The 22,280-nt window shown below is 44.0% G+C and overlaps 2 protein-coding genes and 1 long non-coding RNA gene across 3 annotated transcripts; 2 read left to right on the top strand and 1 right to left on the bottom strand.

The window, feature by feature from the left end:
• Positions 1-1,229: 1,229 nt before the first annotated feature.
• LOC137472349 (uncharacterized) lies at positions 1,230-2,104 on the top strand. The gene is made up of 2 exons (XR_010998125.1): positions 1,230-1,769; positions 1,903-2,104. It is a non-coding gene; the product is annotated as an uncharacterized lncRNA (long non-coding RNA).
• Positions 2,105-4,923: 2,819 nt separating this feature from the next.
• Positions 4,924-10,067, bottom strand: POMK (protein O-mannose kinase). Its single transcript, XM_068187393.1, has 2 exons — positions 9,506-10,067; positions 4,924-8,995 (listed from the first exon to the last, which is right to left on the bottom strand). Exons 1-2 carry the CDS (start codon positions 9,791-9,793, stop codon positions 8,222-8,224), a joined length of 1,062 nt encoding a protein of 353 aa, XP_068043494.1. The 5' UTR covers positions 9,794-10,067; the 3' UTR covers positions 4,924-8,221.
• Positions 10,068-10,115: 48 nt separating this feature from the next.
• Positions 10,116-22,214, top strand: HGSNAT (heparan-alpha-glucosaminide N-acetyltransferase). The gene is made up of 17 exons (XM_068187384.1): positions 10,116-10,373; positions 10,646-10,785; positions 11,305-11,426; positions 12,355-12,424; positions 13,027-13,096; positions 14,018-14,121; positions 14,583-14,659; positions 15,296-15,326; positions 16,190-16,350; positions 16,689-16,798; positions 17,500-17,621; positions 18,022-18,148; positions 18,267-18,353; positions 19,492-19,569; positions 19,684-19,754; positions 19,887-19,999; positions 21,011-22,214. The coding sequence occupies exons 1-17, from the start codon at positions 10,140-10,142 to the stop codon at positions 21,190-21,192; spliced, it is 1,899 nt and encodes a 632-aa protein (XP_068043485.1). The 5' UTR covers positions 10,116-10,139; the 3' UTR covers positions 21,193-22,214.
• The last annotated feature ends 66 nt before the right edge of the window (positions 22,215-22,280 follow it).

The raw sequence follows: 22,280 nt of genomic DNA, 5'->3' as shown, positions 1-22,280 counted from the left end.
TACTATTAAAATGTTAATACAGCACTTCTAATCAATATAACATAATACATATAGTATTCAATTTAATATTTGCGAAAAGCCAATCATAAAATATGCATTTTTCACATACACCTATGCTGGCACAACTTAAGACTATGTCCTCTTGTCCTGTCACTTGTCACCATGGAGAAGAGGCTGACCTTCACCCGGCTGTAAGCTCCTTTCAGGGAGCAATGTCTCTCTCAGGTGTGTAATTACTGGCTTGTCGCACGCTGGATAACAAATCCAATTTTTCTGGACTATCCCTGAGGCTCTGGGGTGCCTTCCCACACTTTCACTTCCCCTCCAGCTCCAGACCCTTGGGGAGAGGACATGCAGAGGGGACCACTTCTCTCCCAGGGGCACCAGAGATATAACAAGTCCTTTGGTTTTGCAGTGCCAGCGTCCAAGGGAAAGGCACAGATGGGTGTGGGGCCAGGAGAAGTGCGAATTCAGCAGCTCTATGAGCCCAGCAGGCGCTGGTGCTTATGCAGCGGCACTGGAATTACATGGAAAGCAGTTTTGCAGTGCATGGTGTCAAAAAAAATGAGGTTCAGATTGTCATAAGCTCTCGCTTTTCGCATAGGAACTAAATGTGATGGTTTAAATTTGTCAAAATAGAAAGAGCGCTTTCTGAAAGATTTTGCACTTTTTTTTTTTTTAACACCAAAATGGGAGTTGCTGAATATTCAGGTGCTGTAGTAACATAGCTTGATTGATGGTCCATATGCTCCTGATGCCAAAAAGCACAGTTCTAGGATTATGCTTTGGCAGAGCAAGTGTTTCAGCTCAGAACCTTGAAAAGTTTTCTGAACTGCTTAACGAGATGCGGGTAAACTAGGCTGCTCTAGCACTCACATACACACACTTTTTCCCTAATGCCTGATGTGGAATGTTTGAGCTACATGAGAAGTTAGGTGTGCTTTTTGCTAGGGCCTTTTGCTTCTTTCTATCCCCCTCTGCCCCTGATACTTCCTTTTACCATAGCTTCTTTCAGATACTAGAACTGTTACAATTTGGACATCAATTATATGGTCCATGTCCTTCTGCTTAGCATGTATTTGGGGTATGTGCTTGTATTATGGTTATCCATCTTCACCCTTTATAAGACAATAAAGAGGGAAAACCCAAATATTTTTTAGGGTGTGATTTATCTAACCTGTGTCAAATTCAGAATCACAGCTCCTGTGCCTAGGAAATGCTCTATCCCTTACTGGGTGCAAGGAGACTAGACACCTCATTTGGCTGGCACGCTTTGCAGATGTATAATCAGCCTGAGGAAACGCTATCCTTTGGGGAGCTGTATTCTCACTGCGAGATGTTCCAAGTCTTTCTCTTTCCATGGTATGGAACAGATTTATTTTAAGAGGCCTTAGATCAGGACATAAAAGAATATGAGTGAAAATGACAATATAAAAAATAAAAACCTAAGGCACTGGTGTCATGAGAAAAGTTCCTTGCCCCACATGGTTTGGGACAGGATGGAACAGCAATTAGACATAATTCTAGGTCATTAAATTGGGATGGCACCCATGCACAGAACTGTGGAAACCACTAAGAGAGATTAAAAAAAAGTCACTTATGCAACATGACAAAAGACATTTAATTAAGCATGGTTTCAGAGGGATTTTAAGCAGTTTCTTGTGAAGTTGAGGTTTTTTATTTGCTTTTTTTGGTATGCTGAACTTCTCTGCTAACAAGCCTGACAAGAAAGCATCACACATCTTTAAAGAAAAGTGGAAAGAACAAATGTAAGTAACTTCGGTGCCCTTTATATTGCATTACCGTCTCTAGACCTCAGCTGAGATCAGGCTCCCTTGGATGGGGAGGAGAGAAACTGTATTTAAGCTGTAACTAAAGGCACTTTTTATATTAACCCCACAGCTCACTCTGGACAAGTCAGAGCGGAACTGGGACACCCCAGGACTCTGCACACAGCCTCCCATGCAGAGGAGACCAAGGCCTGCATCCACAAAGCATGACCTCATGTCCTGGCATTTTCTCTGCAGCCTCCAGCACACAGAAACAGACTGCCTCACTCAGCATTGCCCAGTTCATTTGATTTAATGAAGTGCTTGATTTCAAACTTTGATTATCCACCTGCCCCCAACCTACAAGACAGGCAGAGACAGATTTTCTGCTCCCACATACCCCTCTGATTTTAGTAAATCTAGTAAATTTAGTGAATCGGTGGATAGGACAGGGTTAGACGGAGGAGCACAACAGCTGGTGCTACCCTGAGTGTGACAGCCTTGCAAACCTGAGGAAGAGGGGTGATCTTCCCCCTGTTTGACTGTAGAAATAAGAGTTCTGGGGGTGCAGGCCTTCTGCATGACTTCCTTGAAGAATCTGGCCCAAACAGCAAAGTCGGCTGACTCTTAGGCCTACAGATTAGCTTGTCTGGTACACTGTTATACTGTTATTTCCTTTTAGAGCTTGGGCTTTTGCTTCAGTCTTGGGCTTCTAAAGCACATTCAGAGGTGGGAATGCAAGCTGCTCTTGACTTTGGTTAGAGCACGGTCAGTCCTTGCAGTTGCAATTTTGTGTGAGAAATTGTGTTACCTGTCCATGTAGGTTAGGTAGCATATTTATTTGTGGCTTGGATGAGGCAGGATGGGATGACCAATACTGGTGCATGCTGTTCATAGATGAGGACAGAAGTTGTTTTATATTTTATTGTACAAAAGCTGCATGTAGGGAAAGGACTGTCATTTTGTCCTGTGCCTTTATAGCATCTGACCTACAGGATCCTGGCCCGTGACCAAAGCCTATAGGCACCAAACTACTAATATGTAATAATAATATATGGCACTGGCGTAAGCTCAACATAGTTAATGGAGACCCAAGCTTAGTGGCCAGGCAAATAAGCCTGGGGGGTTTCAGTTTGAGTTAGACACAACACCCCATTCTCCCTCCATACCAGGAATGAGCTCTTAGGGAGAAAAACACTTAAAAATCCCAACTTTTATGGAGACTTTGTTAATTCCACAAAGAAATCCAAAGAGTACTTGATAAAAGTACTCACTTCAGTCTCATAGTTTTATCAAGAGAATTGCTGAAAAGGGTCTTCCAGCTCTACAGGGAAAGAATTCACTTTCCAAAAGTTATTAGCATCCAGCAACTACTAGAAATTTGACTGAGAGCTACTGAATGTTATCAGTTTTGAAAATCCGGTTACTGCATATCCAAATATGAATGCTTGGTCTTTAAAAATTATGGCCAGAGAATATGTGTGTGTGTGTGTGTGTATATATATAAGTACATATTTTTAAATGCATTTTGAGTTACCCAGAGATAAACAGAATCAAAAATTGCTGATACATAAATATTACTGTAATGTAAATATATTCACCATTTAATCCTGATAAATACTGGATTATAGACTTCTGAACAGAGACTGACAATTATTGGAAACCATGTGGTCATCTCAAGTATACAGTGGCTCAATTAAAAGAAAACCACAAAATCCTTTTCCTTTTTTAAAAGTACCATATAATTTATTTGGTTGGACTCTACAAATATACACATTATATCACGCTAGAAGAACTTGAAAACCACTTTTTTCTTGTTCCCAGGGTCTCTTGACTGTTGGTAAGACGTTACAGTCATAATGATAGAATCGGTTTACAGTTGCATATTCTGCCAAATAGCTCACAAATTATATTTGGCAAACAACACTGCCTCTGTTTCACAAAGATAATGACCTGATGTTTTGTTTATGTGGAAAGGAAAATATTATTTTTGAGCTTGTGACAGAATTTCAAAAACTTTGTGTGGTATGCTCAACATCTGATACATTTAAAAGTTACCACTCTATTAAATACAGAGTAACACAAATTTTTCAACGGATCCTTCAAAAAGAAAAAAAAATAAAAGAAACAAATGTTTAATTAAATACATTGTATTCATTTTATTTCCTCCATATTTAAGCAGACATACACAACAGCTGGCACAGATATTCATTCACTACTTTTTACATCTGATAGTGTCAAACATACAGATGAGTTGCCTACATATAGGCTGCTCACCCCTACAGGATTTAGTGTTATAGGAATGCTTTCAGGATGTATTCTGAAATCCATAGCACAAAGTGGGAAATGCTCCATCAGACTTGACCCCCCAGAAGCATGCAGCCAGCAGGCAGTTTGGAAAGGAAGACAGCATAACCTTGACAGTGCTATTCTCTGGATGGCTCTGAGGAGTAAATGAAAGGAGTAGTGGATTTGAACTGAATCTGGGACTCTGCTCTGAGAAAGAGACCTCTGAGGTGTTTCCATTCTATAACCTGTGGTACAAACCTGCCTGGTAAAAGCTAAACTTTAGTGTGAAATCCACTGGGAATTTGTTTTGGCAACAGCATTGGGCAAAGGATAGAGTGCACCATACCAGCAGTGGGCCCTGACACAGCTGACACCCACAGCCAGACGGTCAGCAGGCTCAGCTAGCATGCCCTAAGTGTCCTGCTCTCCTCCACTGCTAGCACAGCAGTGCTAACTCCCTACAGAGTTCAGTCTGGAAGCCAGGTGCTATTTCTTGAGTCTAGGAGATAGCTTCTGCTTTGATTCTTTGTCTAGCAGCTGGGTGGGTGGGGGTGGGTGCAATATGCTGTGGGACTGCTGCAGGGATGGCAGAGGAGGCATTGCCCAAAAGAGAAGGGTAAGGTGGTTACGCTAACCTCAGCAAAAGGGTTGCCCTGACCCTTGGAAAGGGGCCAGACCCAGGGCCTTCATCTTAATAATGACAGCAAACAAAAGACTTGGAATGACTGGGATCATATGTGCCTTGGCACTGACTACCTAGGGTGGTTTGGGGAACCTCCTCTGAAGTTTTCTGGAGGAGATAAGCATCAGTTGCTGTCCTTCTCCTTGTGTGACCTGCATTTTTGTGCAGTTTCTTTGACTGGACTTTCAGAATGGAAGAACAGTAATACAATAAGAAACATGGCAATGACCATCCCCAGAGAAGCATCTTTTGTGGGAAAGGACAGGGAATGTGGGGCACTTGACCTGAGCTTGAGATAAGAACCAGCAGCTGTTGTTGAGGTTAGGCAGAACTGTGGCATTGGTCTTAGCAGGGGAGGTCATGGCCACTGGTTTAGAGCTGGTTGGGGACTTGCAGGCTCCCAGCTGTGAACAGGCCTCTTCCTGCCCTTCATCTTTTGATGTTTTCCACTAGACAGACAAAAGCCGCTTGTACTGAGGCAGCAAAGTCCCTGAAAGTTTATCAAAGGCTGTGTGTGACTGGTGGTAAAGACTGAAATGCCCAGAAGAGAATTGGAAAGAGGGAAGACTACTGCATATAGGACTGTCCTGCCTCTTTTTCCCCTCTCTGTGATGCCTTGCCTTTTCCCTTTAAGGGAAAAGAAGCTGGAAATGTGGGAAGGACTGGATTCATGCAATCTTGAGATTGCAGAAGGAGCTAGCAGAGAATAATAGAAAGATGCATAGGGCACAAACGTCTGATTTTAAAGAAAGACTGGAAGGAGGTGCCATGCAAACTTGGTTTTGGTCTCACCAGGTTGAGACAGAAATGGACAGTAAAGTAGACAAAGACCATGAGCAAGTTAAAGGGGAAGTGGCATGTGTGGCATGTGTGGTTAATAGGTCAGACCCTATATCTATCGGTCTTGTTCCTTCAGATTCACTAAAGCAAACACAATGAGATCTTTAAGGGGTTTAGGGAAGTTTGCTAAGAAAATACTGGTTTCAAGGTCAGATTCTGCCTATGTGTGGGCTTCAGAGGCAACTGCTAATAACTTAACTGACCTTCATGCTGCCATCTAGTGTTTCCTCACAGACAGAAACAACATCCCAAAAAAGAAACTGCAGCTCCATAATGTTGTATTCAGAACAAATCTGATTTATTCCTGCTGCAATACAACGCCAGACAACACACAAGCTGAAGGAGAGGGAATGGGAAAGAGACTTGGAGAAGCCACTGCCCAGAGTGAATGTTTAGGGAGACACCTTTTCTTAAAAAAAATTGTAACTCTCATCCAGGAACAGGGAATCATCTCCATGGCAAGATAATTATTCCAAACCAGAATTTTTTCACATTTTTCCACTCTGTGAAATTAATATGGTTGTTTGCAAGGTGCAAGAGTATACAACAGGGCAAGAATCCCAGCAGAAGCTTGTCTTAACCAAGAGAAACCAGCACAAAATGTTTGTCAGGTTCTTGTCTGTCCTTGCTACACTCTTAAAAACCCTTCATAGAATAGTTATTTACAGCCATCAGATGATGATTTCCCTTTCAAGTGTACATGATGGCTAACAAAAGGTAACAAGTTATTATGGGGGAAACATGCAGAAGATTTGACTCTTGGCCCTTTAAAGCCTTATCCCTGGCTTCAAGGAGCTGTAACAACACACTTTTCCAGCTGCTGCACATCCTGTATTCATACTGGAACTGTAGAACTCTCACCCTAATAATAACAAGTCAAGAGTTCACAGGCTGAATGATGCATTTACAAAGAGCATTTCTTTTCCCCATGCTTCTTTTAGGCATTTTGAGTCAAAGTCCAAAACAAACCCAAAGCATCCACAATCATTGCTCTCTTTTGGAGAAATTGATTTCTGAGCTTTGTCTCCTGACAACCTGAGTAGGAAAGCTCCAAGGAAGGAATGGAAAAGTGAAAAATGGCAAAAGTCTAATTTAAGACAACAGACTGCCCAGGGGGAAAGGAAAGGCATAATCAGCAGCTTTTAAAGGACTCCTGGTGACATTGTATGATATCAGGAATGAATTTACTAATTTGCAGGAAATTTTTCCCATTTATAATAAAATTCTCATACCAGGATTTGAACATTATACATATGAAATGACTGCATGATCTCAATGCAGTCAGAACATGGCTGGTTTATGTGAAGAGGAATAGCAACACAGAAACTCTTCAAAAACGAGCAAAAAAGACAATGTACTTCTCTGCTTAGAAATCACCTCTCAGGTCACAACATGGAAGTTGTCTCTTAGGCCTTTCAAAGATTTAGTCCACAGCACATAAAGTCCTCAGGTGGACAATGGTAGAGTCCATGTTTCTCATTCATATTATTCCTGTTTATTCACAAAGAGAACTACATCCTGGATCGCAGTCCCACCAAACACAGCCTATTGCTGGATTAAGGCATCATTGTTCTTCCTCTCCAGCTGTTGGTACCAGGCTGTTACATCCATGCAGGTTACCTCAAGCTTTTTCCTAACACACCAAACAAGGCTACTTTTTAGCAGCCTTCCTCTATCCTTAGTGGACTTTGAATAGAGTTGTTTGCTCTGAATACAGGAATTTTCTTTTCCAGAGCTTGTGTTTAATGCTCCTTGTTGTGGAAATCACATTCTCTTTCAGTTCTTTGTTATCCTCCTTTCCCTCAAATCATGATGACACTAAGCCAGCATAAGTGAATGAAAAAAAGAGACACATTTCAGCTCTCTTCCAAAATGTTCAGCATTTCTGTGGATTATAGACGAGCAAGAGACTTGCATTCGACAGCTTCATCTCTAGAGCCCATCTGAGAATACCACAGGACAAAAGCTTGAAAACCAAGAATCTGTGTCTATAAGCAGACTCTTCAGAATCTGCAACATCTTGCTTCCAGAAGTGGCCACACACTTGCTGGTGTGGGATACAGGGCATATGGCTCCAAAAACAACCTATGCCCCAGCCAGCTGCCACTGCAGCTCTGGCACTGGGGCTCACCAAAATCTGAAGTGAAATGGGGTCCTCCCTTCTGAGCGACTGCTGCTTTTACTGCATTGGAAAGTAGATGAGGGCTTTGTGGATACAACATAGGCCAAAGCCACAGCAATCAGCACAGAGCTTGTGAGGGGCATGCCATCGTCTCTGGTCTCCAGTCTCCACCAAGTTAAGGTAGACAAATATTTTTTTATCTGTTTTTCTGTAAATTTTAAGATATTTTTTGAACAAATGTTGCAAAAGAAAATTTAACATTTCTTAAGGAACAAATTTCCCCTGCACCTACACAACTTCCTTTCTCTCCCTCCTCCTCTTCCAATGGTAGATTAAACATGCCAATAGAAAGCTTGCGCAGCTCTTGCACTGGGGGGATTTTTTTCTCTTAATCAAGAGGTACAAGTTCAGCTGTTCTTTTCTTAGTTCTGGGGACAGAGATTTTGCCCATCAGGCAAGCTACATAAATAGGAAGGACATCAACTTAAAACATCAGGATGTTGTTTGCCTCATGATTCACTATAACATTTCTCTAGTACCAGGTATGGCTGCTTCCCGAATAAGCAGAGTTAAAACTTTCCTGTAGGTGTCTAAGACCTCTTGGGCAGAGGGCCGTTCTGCCGGGTCCGTCTTCTTACATGCTGCATGGATGTCAAACAGATGCAGTCGTACAATGTCACTTCCTTCAACATGGCCCAAGAAAAAATTGGAGACATCTGGGATTTTCCAGATGTCTGTTTTCTCGTCATAGGGAGGCATGAGGTCATCTTCAAATGGCACATCTTCTCCATAGGGCCAACGCTGCTCAGGAGCTACAAACTCACCCTGGAGTTCCCTGTGACCACATTTCACCAGCCTGCCAGCACTCCTGTTCACAAGAGGCAAGGCATCCAAATCATTCACCAGAACGTGAAAGTCACTTGTCAGGAGATACTGGGAGAGAACCTTGTCCAGGTCATTTGAGTCGCACATCACTAAGGTGCCCAGGGGGCTGCTGTGTAGGTACCGAATGATACTCACGTAGTCTATAGCAAGCATCAGCCTGCGATGCCAGGTGTTCATGCCCTTGTATTTGGGAATGTGGAGAGTTTCATTCAGGCTTCTCAGTGAACCAAGAGGATGGTACTCTGTGAGGATTGTGAACTGCTGCTCACAGTAGCCAAGCAGCCGGACAACATGCTTGCTCTGAAGGGCTTTCAGCATCTTCAGTCCATGGAGAAAGTCCTCCTTCAGCTCTGGGTTGGTAAGCTGTGAAAGGACCACTTTCTTTTCCTTCCACTCAGAAAGGAAGACCTGAGAACACACAAGAAACACATAAGACAAGTGGAGAGCCGTCTTCTATGAACTGCTACCAGTTGCTGCTGACCTCTTCCTGCGACTGGTTAGTCACAACTGCAAATTACAATCACCAGGCACAGTCAGTTTTAGGTAGAGCCCTGTACCTGTTACAGCAAGCCCTTTCTGATACACAGTTATATCACAATTCCCTACATTTTCTTTGGAATGGACAATGCATATGAATTAAGTTATTTTATATCACCAAAATAACCAGTCTTACTCTGTCATAATTGTACCAATCTGTGATTTTGCTTGTGTAGCTGGATGTCGTTTGGTGTCAGAGAGGTGGCCCAGGTCATGCTCTCGTACCTGTTGTGTTCACCTTATCAGTAGCCGTATGGTCCCGGATGCCTGCAGTAATTAGCTGCTGAAAGGATAGTCATAACAGCAGTGGTGGCATTAATTAGCCAGGAAACTGTGAAAGCTCTTTATCCAGAGGAGAGAAGAAAGGAAATCCAAACTCACCTTTTTCACAGCACCTTCACCAACACACTTGAGTTTCCTGACTTCCCTATTTATGGCCTCGCAGGAAAGCCACGGGGAACAATTCTTCACCGCTCCGAATTTGAAATGTCCAAAAGGGCAGAGGCCAGAGTCCGTTTCGACACGTCCCAGAGAGCTGGAAAACTTATTGAGGTACAGGTAGAGAAGGGCATTAAGGAGCAGGACGGCTGCAAGCAGTAACGCCAGTGAGATGGACGGCACCTCTCTGGGAAATAACTCCCTCCTAACAAAATGCGGTTTCTTTTCCATGGCCGTGCCTTCCGCATCCTCCGTGGAAGACGGAGGCTAAGCAGGACCCTTTTCCCAGCCCGGGGATGAACGCCTGTACGGCTTTTTCAGTGCCGGCTGCCCAGCCGTCCCGCAGGCACCGCGGTCCGGAGCCTGCAGCCTACGACGAGAAGCCACGCGTGGCAGCGGGACGTGTTAAAGGCGGCTGCAAGCTCGACGCTCGCCGCGCTGCGCATCATCCCGCGTTTCCGCGCAGGCGGGCCCGAGCGGCGGGCGGCGCGGACAGGGACGCCCGACCCCGGAAAACACCGGGAAGCGCGGCCGCGCGGGGCGGTGGCGGTCCCGCCCCGGGGCGGAGCGCGGCGCGATGGCGGCGGCGGCGGGGCTGGTGGCCGCGGTGGCGGCGGCGCTGGGCGCGCTGCTGATGGCGCCCGGCCTCTCGCAGCCCGACGGGCAGGGCGCGCCGGGGCCCCGCGGCGGGGCGGCGGCGGCGGCGGAGCGGCGGCGCTCGGGGCGGATGGACCAGGCGCTGCTGCTCGTCCGCAACGAGCTGCCCGCCCCGGGCCTGAACCTCGCCGCCCGCTCCGGCTCCTGCCACCAGGTGAGGGGCTGTGCCGGGCGGGGGTCACCCCCTGGCCTCCGCTTCTGACAGCCCGGCCAGCGGCGGGGCTGCTCGGCTTCTCCGGCGTCTCCCCGTGGCTTCGTCAGGTCGCTTCGCTTCGGTTTACCTTCCGAGCAGCACGCAGAGAACTCCCGCAGCAGGAGATGCTCCAGCCCCGTGGCATCTTTCCTTGTCTTTGCCACCATGCAAGGCAGAACTCCCTTTCACTCTCCTTTGGCACTAATGAGCTCCCTTCATCTCTTCTTCCACAGTGCTTGTATCAGTTCCTGGCGTTTGTCCCACCAGGCAACGAGAGCCTGAGAAAACCAGGCACGGCGTCGGTAATGGTTGATACGCAGCATCCACTCACCCTGCTGCTCAACAGCTCTATGGGTGACAGAGATCTCTGCAAGTAGGTGTCCCAGCCCCAGGGAATACATGGCTAGCTCTATCCTGTATTTGTGTTGGTTTGGTTTGTTGTTGGTTTGGTTTTTTTCCCCTGGAGCTATGTGCCTCTTCACTGCCTGCTCATCTCGTCCTTTTTCCCAACTGTTTAGACCTAGAGCTCAGTCTTTACCCCACTGCTGTAACAGTGGTGTACTTTGGAATTGTGCTGAAAGGATCTAGGTGCAAGCAGGAGCAAAAACGGTGTTCATTGAGGCACCGTGTGCAAGCACCTGGTTTCTCTTGCAGGGAGTCTCTAGTTCAAGACCACAAATGATGGCAGTGCATGTGTAGTAAAGAATTGGTGCTGGGCTAGGGGAGGGAAATGTTTGGAAGAGGCAAGTTCTGTGTTAGATCACAGTGTTGGTCCAAGTTTTTGGCTTGCCTTTCCTAAAGCATTCAGGCTGACAGTCCCCCTAAGTGCTGCAGTGGTACCTGCATGTACTGGGGGTGGCTCACCAGGTTTTGTTTCCTTTATCATTTGCAGGATTCAGTATCATTTTGGAGAGTTTGGCAATTATTCCCTTGTGGTAAAGACCCTAAGTACAAGCACCCAAACAGTTTCTTGTGACCTAATCATCAATGAAGGCCCTATCAACAGCTACCTCCGTATGTAGAGCTCTCTTTTTCCTTTTCATTCTACAACCCACATGTCTCCCCCTAAGAAGCCTGTGCAGCCACTTGTGCTGTGCTGAAGAGTTGTCAAGGGTTTGCTCTTCTTCTTTCTCGACATCCTTACCTCCATATGTTTTATACACACGTCTTGAGGCCCTGACCAGGATCAGGCCTCTTCACATGATATCCTGTCTGCCTACAACATTTTTGCAGCAGGCATTAGTACAGAAAAATCAGTGGGTATGTGTCTGGAGGGAAATATTACTTCCTGTTTTCCTGCATGTTTTTGTATATACACAGAATCCTCCCTCTTCTTCCCTTTATCTTCTCTCACAAAATGGGAAACAATTCACAGAGTGTTTGTTTGGATTTTTGTTTGTTGTTGCACTTTTAATTTAGAACCTGACCTTCTTCTTTCTTGTTCATCTCTTATCCAGGACTGTTTCAAACTCTTGTCTATGTCTGTTCTTTTCCATTACATTATTATTCAGTTCTTCCAGTTTCCTAACTGTAAAGAAAAGTTCTCCATGCTTGCTAACAAGGTGTATTGCCCTTTCCCCTATCTTCTTCATGTTGAGGCTGTTTTTAAATCTCTACTTCCTTCTTCAGAACATATCACAGCACATCAGCTCTTCTCTCCCTAGTGTCTTGTGATGCAATGCGGTTTTATTTTGCTCTTTTTATGCTGAGATGGGGAGTCACTGACCTGTACTTTGAAACTAACCTGCTTTTGTGTTGGGTAGTTTGGGGGTTTTGCTGTGGGTTTTTATTTTCCTCTGGGATGTATATTGCATGCAGAAAGTGGGATGATGATCAGCGAGTTGGGCTTTGTGTCGTGTTTGGGTCACACTTGGCCAAGCCCAGGTTGCTGAATGGTTTTGTTAGATCATTTATAGAGTTGTGTTCTTCTCTTTTCATGTAGCTATTCTCTTTGCTTTCTTGGTTTACATGGGGATCCTTGCTATCCTGATTGCTGGGCGCCTTCTAATGAAGTAAGTGAACTTCCTCCTTGCATGTACCAGTTTAAGACCACACATCTCAGTGTGGTAATACTTTGGAGTCCCACTTGTAGCCCTGCTTGCAGACCAGATCCTGTTATCAGGTGCCATGTGCACATTGTGGCACATGAGGCAAGAAATGCAGAGTAATGCGATTTCACTCGAGGGATATCTTGCAGCCTTGGTAGTTTGTGTGCACAGCAGCGGATGTTCACTGTAAGCTCACACAACACCTGCTGCACCCTGATGTTCCTTGTCTAGCTCTGGATCAGTAATCCAAGTCAGTGGGACCAAAGTGCATGTAACAAATGCAACCTTCTACCCTTTACTGAATGGTGTAAGTCATGCTGGCCTGTAAGCAACCCGAGAATAAAACCCCAAACATGAGCTTGTGTCAGTGTATTTCCACAGCTGGACTTAACTGAGATCCTAGGTGCTGGCTGAATCTCAGTATTACCTATGTGAACTGTAAAAACAGAAATAGGAACTGTCAAAACTTCTGTTTTATTCTGCTAAATAGCTTCTATTAAGGTGAAATTAACTATAAAGTACTTTTGGCTTTGTTTTGTGTTTTAAAATGTTACACTCATTTTCAGAATTGATCCAGTCAGAAACTGGGTTTACAAGAAACTGAATCCCAGAGCAACTGATCGTATGATTAACTCCGTGAGTGACCACAGTATCTTTAGTTTGCATTCTTTAGTGTTTGCATCTCTGAGGAAAACACTATCTGGACATCTGGGGACTTGTATTACTAATCATCTTCCCCTTAGTGTGCTCCCCTTAGCAAATCTTGTATAGATGTCAGGCAATTTTATGTCAATGGAGAGTGCTAGACTGGGTTTCCATGCAAGTGTAGCGGGTTCCCTGTAAAGCTCTTGCAAGTTTTGAACATACAGTTTTGTGTCCTCTTTAATTCCCTTGAAACTAATGTGTTGGTGAAAATACTGTCTCCTTCTAATATAGTCAGTGTAAGGGAAATCACAGCCTTCGTTGCTGCTTCCAGCACAGCAGGAATTTAGAAAAAAAATGAAGTCAGAATTTCTCTGGCATCCCTAGAACCACCATTTCCATGGGATCCTCATTTTGTACTAGAATGTAGATAGTTCATCACAGTCTGGGCTTCGTATCTAAGAGGTCCAAACCTGTCTAGAATCAAAAGACTTGGAAGCAGAGCACTACAGCAATCTTGAAACAGTCTCTCTGTGGTGTCAGACAAATGCTGATGGGTTTGGGGGGGTCCTGTTTGAGACTTAGTAGCTGGATCTGCTCAGCTCTGTTGTAAAGCAGTACTCAGAGTGTTGGCAAGTCTCTGGCTGATTTGGAGGGGACCCAGCTCTAATGAGTCTCAAGCACAGGCTCATTTCACTGCATTCTTGTTTCTACCTGGTCAAAGGTAGAGTCTGGAGCATCTGCAAGCATTATTGCAATGTGGTGAAGCCAGGAAGAGGTTAGAAGTAGACAAAAGGAAGACAGGGAGAATAGAGACAGAGTGTGTGTGAAAGTTTGCAGTTTACTATCCTTTGTTCCCTAGTCAGCTGGTGCAGCTGCTGACTTGCTCTTCACATGTCTGGTTTGTTCCCGAAGGAGCTCGGATCCCCGAACACAGACTCCATTAACTGTGATCCTACCCCGCAATCGTGGAACACGGGCTCTCGGCAGCGGCTGCGTTCCCTTGACACCTTCCGAGGGTAAGCGTAGAGCTTGCTCAAAAGCAGCTCTTCCAAGGGGAATGAGACTTTTCCAGTAGCAATTTGACAGTGCATGTCAATATATAGCAGATGGACAGCGCAAGGTGATCTGTTTTACTTGGAAGTTAATCGAGATTTTAATTCTCAGATTTTCCAAAATACTTTGTAATTGATCTAATTTGAGGAAATGTCAAAGTTGTGGCAAAGGGTGCAAAAGAACAATGTGTTCAGTGTGAAAATGCTATGCCAAGGAGCTTGCTTTGGTTCACCACCACCCATGATTTTTGAAACATGGCTTACTGGTTGGTAAAGCTGGAAACCTTGGAAATCTTGCTTTAAAATAAAATAAATCAAATCTCAGAGTTAGAAATGCATTAGTGGGAGTAGTAATCATTAACTTTGTGTTGATAGATATGCATTTCTTTTACATGTGATACTTTGTGGTTTTGTTGTCTTTTTAGGCTCTCTCTTGTAATTATGGTGTTTGTTAACTATGGAGGAGGGAAATACTGGTTCTTCAAACATGAGAGCTGGAATGGTAAAGTACAATTGAGACAGCTGCTCTGGGTTTTAACTGCAGCAGTGTCTAGAAATGGTTGGTGTTGCAGCTGCTGCAGCAACCTGTTGCTCAGCCAAAGGCTGGGATGCTGTGCTGTTTGCCTCAGCAGAGAATCTGCCTGTTGGCTAAATGGGCAAAGTAGAGTATGGTCCTCCTCCTCATGCAGTGACAGGATGGTTTCACATCACAGTCTGGGTGTAACCTTTTCTTTTGTGATACAGGGTCGTATCTTTAACTTTCCTGTGTTGCTTAATGACCACAGTCAAGCTGAGTGCTTGCTTTACAGCTCAGTGCTGTAATAACATAATGCCTTGATTGGTAAGCTGATGGGGATGAAGTCAAGCACTGTAATGCCCTTGTGGAAAATAGCAAGGATCCCACCCCTGAAATCTTTCCCAAGGCACAGCAATCAGTTCTGACCCTATTCTTGAAGAGTGGCAAATGCAGTGAAGCAAGATGATTAGTTCTTTGTAGGTTTTGCTTATAACCTGTTTTAGATTTTGAGACATGAATAATTGCTAGCAGCCTGCAATTCCTCTAGAAAATCATCAGTAATATTGTTAAATTTGAGGAGGGTTCAAGGCAAATAACATGCTCCTTTTTATTTCTCTGTAGGATTAACAGTGGCAGATCTGGTGTTTCCGTGGTAAGTTTTCTTGAAGAACAGTTTTTGTATCAAGTGATTCTTTATATTAAACATTGCAAGTGGAACTTTATGTGCACCTTGCCTCCATGTGGAAATGTATTTGGAGGGATGAATTTGTGTTAGTTAATACAATTACCCCTACAAATAACAACACAACGCTTATGAACCATTAGAAGAGCTAAGTGGTTTTGGTGCCCCATATTCTCCTCCTTCCCACAAGGCCCAGGGCTACACTGCCAGTGGAAGTGCAGTTTTCCTGAGAAGCTCAACGCCATGCCACTGTGTTAAAAGCTGCCAGTCTGGCAAGATTTGAAGCTGGACTGGTGTGTATCCGTAGATAAAAAAGCCAAATAAATTTTGGATTAAGCTAATATTTCTATAACCAAAGAATGGTCTTATGGGGAAGCAATTATTCCATCTGCCCCTAACATGCTGCTCTACACCAGCTGTGGTTTTCTGTTGGACTAGGGAGCTGGACTTGGACTGTGAACCTAATCTAGAGGAGAGGGTCAGTTCTGAATTTGAATAATAGATTTGAAGCTGGTGCTTGACTGCTCTGAAGATGATAATTTAATTTTTGTAATGGAATTTTTTGGTAGCATATGAATTGCTGGAAAAAGAGCAGACTGCAATTACAACCCTACCTAAACTGACCACTGAAAAAGGTAGAAGTGCCCCATAGTGCAAGCTCAGTAGCCTGGAAATTCCTAGCACTCAGAGGAAATAAAATCACCCAGTTTCACTCAATGCATGCATCTCTGTTGGGCCAATGCAGGCCGCTCTGCCAGCTTTAGTGTTTGCTGTTACTCATACATGTTATGAGATATCTGTCAGCTCCATCTCCCATCTGCTCTGTTCTCCAGGTTTGTGTTCATCATGGGGACATCAGTAGCATTGGCACTGGGCTCCATGCTGAGGTGGGGAAGTTCTAAGTGGAAGGTTCTTAGAAAAATCATCTGGAGGAGTTTTGTGCTAATCCTGCTGGGAATCATTGTTGTGAATCCCAATTACTGCCTTGGACCTTGTGAGTGGAACTTGCTCTCTTTTTGCATTTCTGTAACTTGTAACTCCTTGGCTGGGCTGTTGCAAAAACTGTGTCAGCTGTTGGATAGTATCTTGTGAAGTGCTGTTCAGTTCAGCACTGATGCAATTCTCTCTGTTAAGACTCTGTGCCAACCACTGTTTATTGTCTTAGTGACTTTCCCAGGATTTTGATGTATAGAAAATTGGGATGGCAGAGTGGAGGTGTCCCTTGTACCCACATGTGCAGTGGATCTCAGCTCTCCCTGAAGAAGGGTCACTTTTGTATTTACAGCAGAGCCTGTGTCTGCTCCTCTTCCACATTGCTTGCATGTCTTCCAGTGTCCTGGGATAATCTGCGTATTCCAGGGGTGCTCCAGAGGCTGGGATTCACATACCTGGTGGTTGCTGCTCTTGAACTTCTGTTTACAAGAGCTGATAGTGGGACCTGGGTGAGTTATGTGGGGAGATGACAACTGAACTGGAGCAGGGTTTGGGAGCCTTTGCTCTTGTTTGGGCAAAAAGAACACATGAGAAACAAGAAAACATGTAACATCTTACTTGATGTGTAGTGCAGTGTGACCTGGCAGGGGTCAGTGCTGGGTATGTGCACCCTTCAGTGTTGCAATCTGCATTTTGTCACATCTAGCTTTACTACATTTGAGGATTTCAACAATCCATTCAGATAGTGCTTAAAAACAGGCATTCCAAGACACTTTTGATGATTTTTCCACTGCCAAGGAAGCCCTGGGACAGGCATCTCTATGCTGAATCCTGTAGTCTGCATTTTGTCCAGTTAATTTTGGCAAGGATTTTTCACAACAGGGGAAAGTAATACTGGGTTTTGGCCTTTCTAGAGTCTGTTTTACCAAAAGGCTTTTGTTCTACACATGAATCAAAATTCCTTTTGACATTTTCCAAGTTAAAAAACATTAAGGGCTTTTGTTTTGGTTTGTTTTCCCACCCTGTCTCAAGTAACTAAGTGTCTGGAAATTGCTTGTGAAAATGAATGGTCTGTTGGTAGAACCCAGTTTAGTAATGACATCTCCCTCTTGTATCTGGGGTACAAGACTGCCTGCCAGGAAGTACAGGTTGTCCCCAAGGGTATGGTTTTTACTTGACAGCTAACACCCCCTCCCTCCATCTCATGCAGGAAGGACGATTCCCTGCTCTGCAGGATATTCTCCCCTACTGGCCACAGTGGATTTTTATTCTGGTGTTAGAAACAATTTGGCTCTGCCTGACCTTCTTGTTACCAGTTCCAGACTGTCCTAGGTAAGACCATGCACTCAGACAACTTAATGTGGGGTATCAGGTTGGTTCTCTTCTACTGAGTAGAAGGTACATTTCATTAGCCATAGGGAAAGAATGAAGGGAAGAGCTTTCAGGCCAGCAGGGTTAAAAGCAGCATACATCATGTGAAAAAACTTTCTTTACTTTGGTATTAAAGTACCAGGTGTTACACAGGTGATGTCATTCTGCCTTTCTATTTAAAGAAGAGGGTTAAAATCTACCTGAGGTCTGTGTGCAGCAATATATGATCACTGCAATGCCATCAATGTGTGCCCCTAGCCTGGGAAAACATCGAGCATTTAGTGTGCTGGGTCAGCGGGCCAGCTGCTGTGCAGCTGGACTGTAAAAACACTGTGCTACAACCTCTCTGCCTCTGTCCTAGGGGCTATCTTGGTCCTGGGGGCATTGGGGACTTTGGAAAGTATCCCAATTGCACTGGAGGAGCAGCTGGTTACATTGACCGTTTGATTCTTGGAGAAAAGCACATGTATCAGCATCCCTCTTCAGGTGTAAGTAGTTTTTAGTTTGCAGTATGTCAGGAGTGGCTTGGGAATTACATGTGCAGGGGATTTAAAAGAAAGGAGTTTGGTTGCTTGGGTGCTCTGTAACAGCTGTTTTCTCTCTAAGGTGATTTACCAGTCAACAATGCCATATGATCCTGAAGGGATCCTGGGGACCATAAATAGCATTGTTATGGCATTTTTGGGACTGCAGGTACCTCTTTTTCTTTCTGGCTGCATGCTATAATGGGAAGATTTGAAGTAAACTTGGAAGTGGGGAGGCAACTGGGTTTCTTTACTTAAGGCTGAGACTGGTTCTAACAAAACCTTTTTCAGAGCAATGCTTTTCAGATGACAGCCTGAGGCGAGTGCCAGAGAAGTGGAAGCTAACATAACAGTAGCTTGCATTAGATACACTGAGACTTCTTCTCAGATTTTGTAAGGGATGGACACAAGAAGCTTGCAAAATAGCTACCTGGTGTTTCAAGGTTGGGTTTATGCTGGTAGTAGGCTGGCTCTATATGATGGAAAATAAGGCTGAGACACACAAACTTCACAGCTTCTTTGTAAGGGTTTCAAAAGTTGCAGGTGTACTTGCTACCCCTTGCTGATTTTCTGCTTGTTGTGCAGTGATAACCATCTTGCACAGGTGCTGTGTGCTCACCTTCCCCGACAAGAGAGATGAAGGGCTTCACACTGGTGTTACCAACACCAAAAGCTCACAGCTCACAACTGCTTAAAGTATGGCACTTTTTGATGCAGCTTTGATGCACTGCTGGCTTTTCTGACAGTGCAGCAGTTGTGAACCAAACTGGAACTTTTGTGCTAGGAAAGGAATGTTACCACATGTAGCACTTGGTAAAAATTGATTGGGAATATCTGTGAGGCAGAGCTTGGAACAGAAGTGTGACACTGAGGAGTGAATTATCAGGACACGCTGCTCAGTGGTGTATGAAAAGAAGCATGTGCTCTGGGCAGGTCAGGGGTGCTGTGGAGAAGCTCTTGGGGCTGGCTCTGGTGTTGTTCCTTCATGCAATCCTTACCAAGGGAGAGGGAGCTCAGCTTATGTTGTGTTGACCTAATAAAGATGCTTGTCCCCTTCCTCAATTAACATAATAAGAAAGGGAGAAAAGTGCACTTCTACTGCTGACTGGGTTGCATTTACGTATTTTCCCCTTGTGTGTCCATTCTTCACAAAGAGTCCTCATTTTGAGCCTTTCGGCCACTTGGCTGATAGAAATCCCATCTGTGGTCTCTGTCTTAGCACAGGTAGCTGGTGGAAAATATATCTGGCTCTTGAAATGTGGTTACATTAATGGGCATTAATTATTCTTTTTGTATTTTTTTATAAGGCAGGAAAAATTACTTTGTTCTACAAGGACCAGCCCAAACAAATTATGAGTCGGTTCTTCATATGGGGCATGGTAATGGTAAGTCTAGATAGTTATGCAGCTCTTCTTAAAAGACATGTATTTTAATGCAATGCAAATATTTCCAAAACATGTTGCAGTGGTTATATAAACTTTACTGACTTTCTATTTCAGGGAATTATTTCTGCTATCTTGACAAAATGTTCTAAAGAAGAAGGGTTTATTCCCATAAACAAGAACTTATGGTAAGCAAAGAGAGAACATTTTGTATGATTTTGTTAAAGTACTAATTTAGCTCAGAGAATGTTTTACCTTTTATACATTGAGATCCCTATCACATAGTTCTCAAAATATTACTCTTTCTACTGAAAATGCAGGTCAATATCATATGTGACAACCATGAGCTGCTTTGCCTTCATCCTCTTACTGCTGATATATTACCTTGTGGATGTCAAGAAATGGTGGTCAGGTGCTCCATTTTTATACCCAGGTCAGTAAAACACATCAGGAGACATTCCACATGATTCTTTCTGCACTGATACTACCCTTTTGTTTTCTGCGCTTCCATTGTCTGTAAGAAAGTAGGGATTTAGACTGAGGTAACCTGAAGGATTCCAGAATTATTAAGTTGAGCAGAACCTTTGCATAGGACTGGGACACTTGAGACCAGATATTTAGGAGAGAGGGACAATCAATTCTTTAAATGAGGGCTAAAAGCTGCTATTGCCTAATGGCTGTTCCGAGTTTGGTATCAAGTCAAGGTCCCAGTGAACAGCTGCCTAGTACCAAGCAAAATACCACAGCTGTTCAAAGTTGGTTTTGGAAGGGACTGCTGAGACTTGTGTAAGCTAATGGGAAACTCAAAGGCCTGTCAGCACAGTAATAACACTTCCAAAGATGTGGAAGACTAAATCCCCTGGGCAGCTGTGTAGGTTGTGTCTCTGTGAATTTCGGTAAGCGTGTTTCCTAAAGTATCCCACTGTGGTTTTAACCACACTGGGCACACAACAAACATAAGTAGAGAATGCAAAGCCACAGCAGAGGGGACCTTTCAGCAGCTTTGGTCCCTGTTGTCTGGGTAGGAAAATAGGCACGGTGACAGGAGGGTATCATACCTCCTACCAGAAACCCCAGAGCTTTGAAGGGCAGTCAGCATTTGTTGGTAAAGGCAGCAGATCTGACCAGATTGGTTGGCACTTGTCCACCCTGAAAACAGTAACTGTTATTATTCTCCTTATCAATATAATTGCAGCAAACTTACTTGGTTTTATTTTCAATTTAGCACAGAGGTTATTTGTATTTCTTTTAATACATGTTTTTGGGGAAGAGAACCCCTCAGACTGTATTTGAGAACAGTGTGTAGCATCTTTGGGGCAAATGACATTAACTGCTATTGTCTTGGTGCCACTCTCTTTTATAAGCCTGGCACACCTCTGCCTGCTTGCTCTGAAGCAAGCCCATACCTGCTCTTTCAGATGGTATAACCTGTGCTTCCTTTCAGGAATGAACTCAATCCTGGTATACATTGGACACCAAGTGTTTGCAAACTACTTCCCTTTTAAGTGGAAGATGCAAGACAGTCAATCCCACGCAGAGCATCTGATTCAAAACCTCACTGCAACAACTCTTTGGGTCATAATATCATATATACTTTACAGGAGAAGGATATTCTGGAAGATCTGATAGAAGTGGTCAAGGTCTAGCAGGCCTAGATTCTGATGAGGCAATTGGATTAGCCTGAAATATGGTTGATTAGCCTGAAATATTGCCATCCAGGCTATATTACTAAAAAGGGATACTAGTTCAAGTTTACAGTGCCATGGAAGTCATCAAGACTTTTATGTGACTTAAGGGACAGTATTTTCCTATTTAACAAAAACTTGCTAGTCTATTACAGTTGCTCTCTGTTTTCCATCTTTTGTAAATATTTTACTGATTTCCTTCCTTCATACAGATAAGCTGAACATATCCTAACAGCTGGGCAGCCTAAGACACCCTGATGGTGTTCATGAAAGGAACTGCAAGGGATGGGGGATGGTGACTGCAAGGGGTTACCAGAAAGGGCCTGTGTAACAGTCCCTGCATGTGACACAGAGCCCCCTAACTCAGGTGGTCTGGAGTTTGTATATATCCTTGCCATCTCTTGCATGCCTGTCCCCTCTGGCTACTGGCACACATTTAACTTGGCCAGTAACTATTTGGGAAAGCTTGGGGGCACCTCTGTGTCACAGCCTGGTGGTGCTCTCTGCTGATAGGGCTTCATTGTATTTTTCCCATTTCTTCGACTAAACCCTTAGGTTTAGGATCCTGCTGAAGCCCAAAATCTCTTCTGTTGGCTTATTAATCAGCAGGCTGCTCCTACAGGTTTAGCAGCCCATCTGTGCATGTTCTGGGCCTTTGTGTAACACACCTCTTGCATGGATGAGGTCCGAGTTTCATGTGCTACACTCTAGGAGTGCAGAAAGGCCATTCCTTACTGACTTTGCATAATCACTTAGATATTACCAAATTTCAATCAAAACAATCCTCTTTCTACTTAAGAGGAATGAATTTACTTAAGGACCCTGGATCTGAAAACCAGCAATACAGACAGAATTCTGCTGACAAGGAAGACCTAGCAGACCAATTCAATATAAGATATCAGTTTTTGGAAATTCACTCATGCTGTGATTTCCAAACTAGTCCTAATAAAAAACCTGAAATACCTTGCTATGTTCTCTGTGTATGTGTAATGATGGAAACAACTATGACACACACCTTAGTATAATGTT

Source organism: Anomalospiza imberbis, chromosome 4 (assembly GCF_031753505.1).
Source record: "Anomalospiza imberbis isolate Cuckoo-Finch-1a 21T00152 chromosome 4, ASM3175350v1, whole genome shotgun sequence".
In the NCBI taxonomy this organism is placed as follows: Eukaryota; Metazoa; Chordata; class Aves; order Passeriformes; family Viduidae; genus Anomalospiza; species Anomalospiza imberbis.
This window is presented reverse-complemented; position numbering and strand designations above follow the sequence as displayed.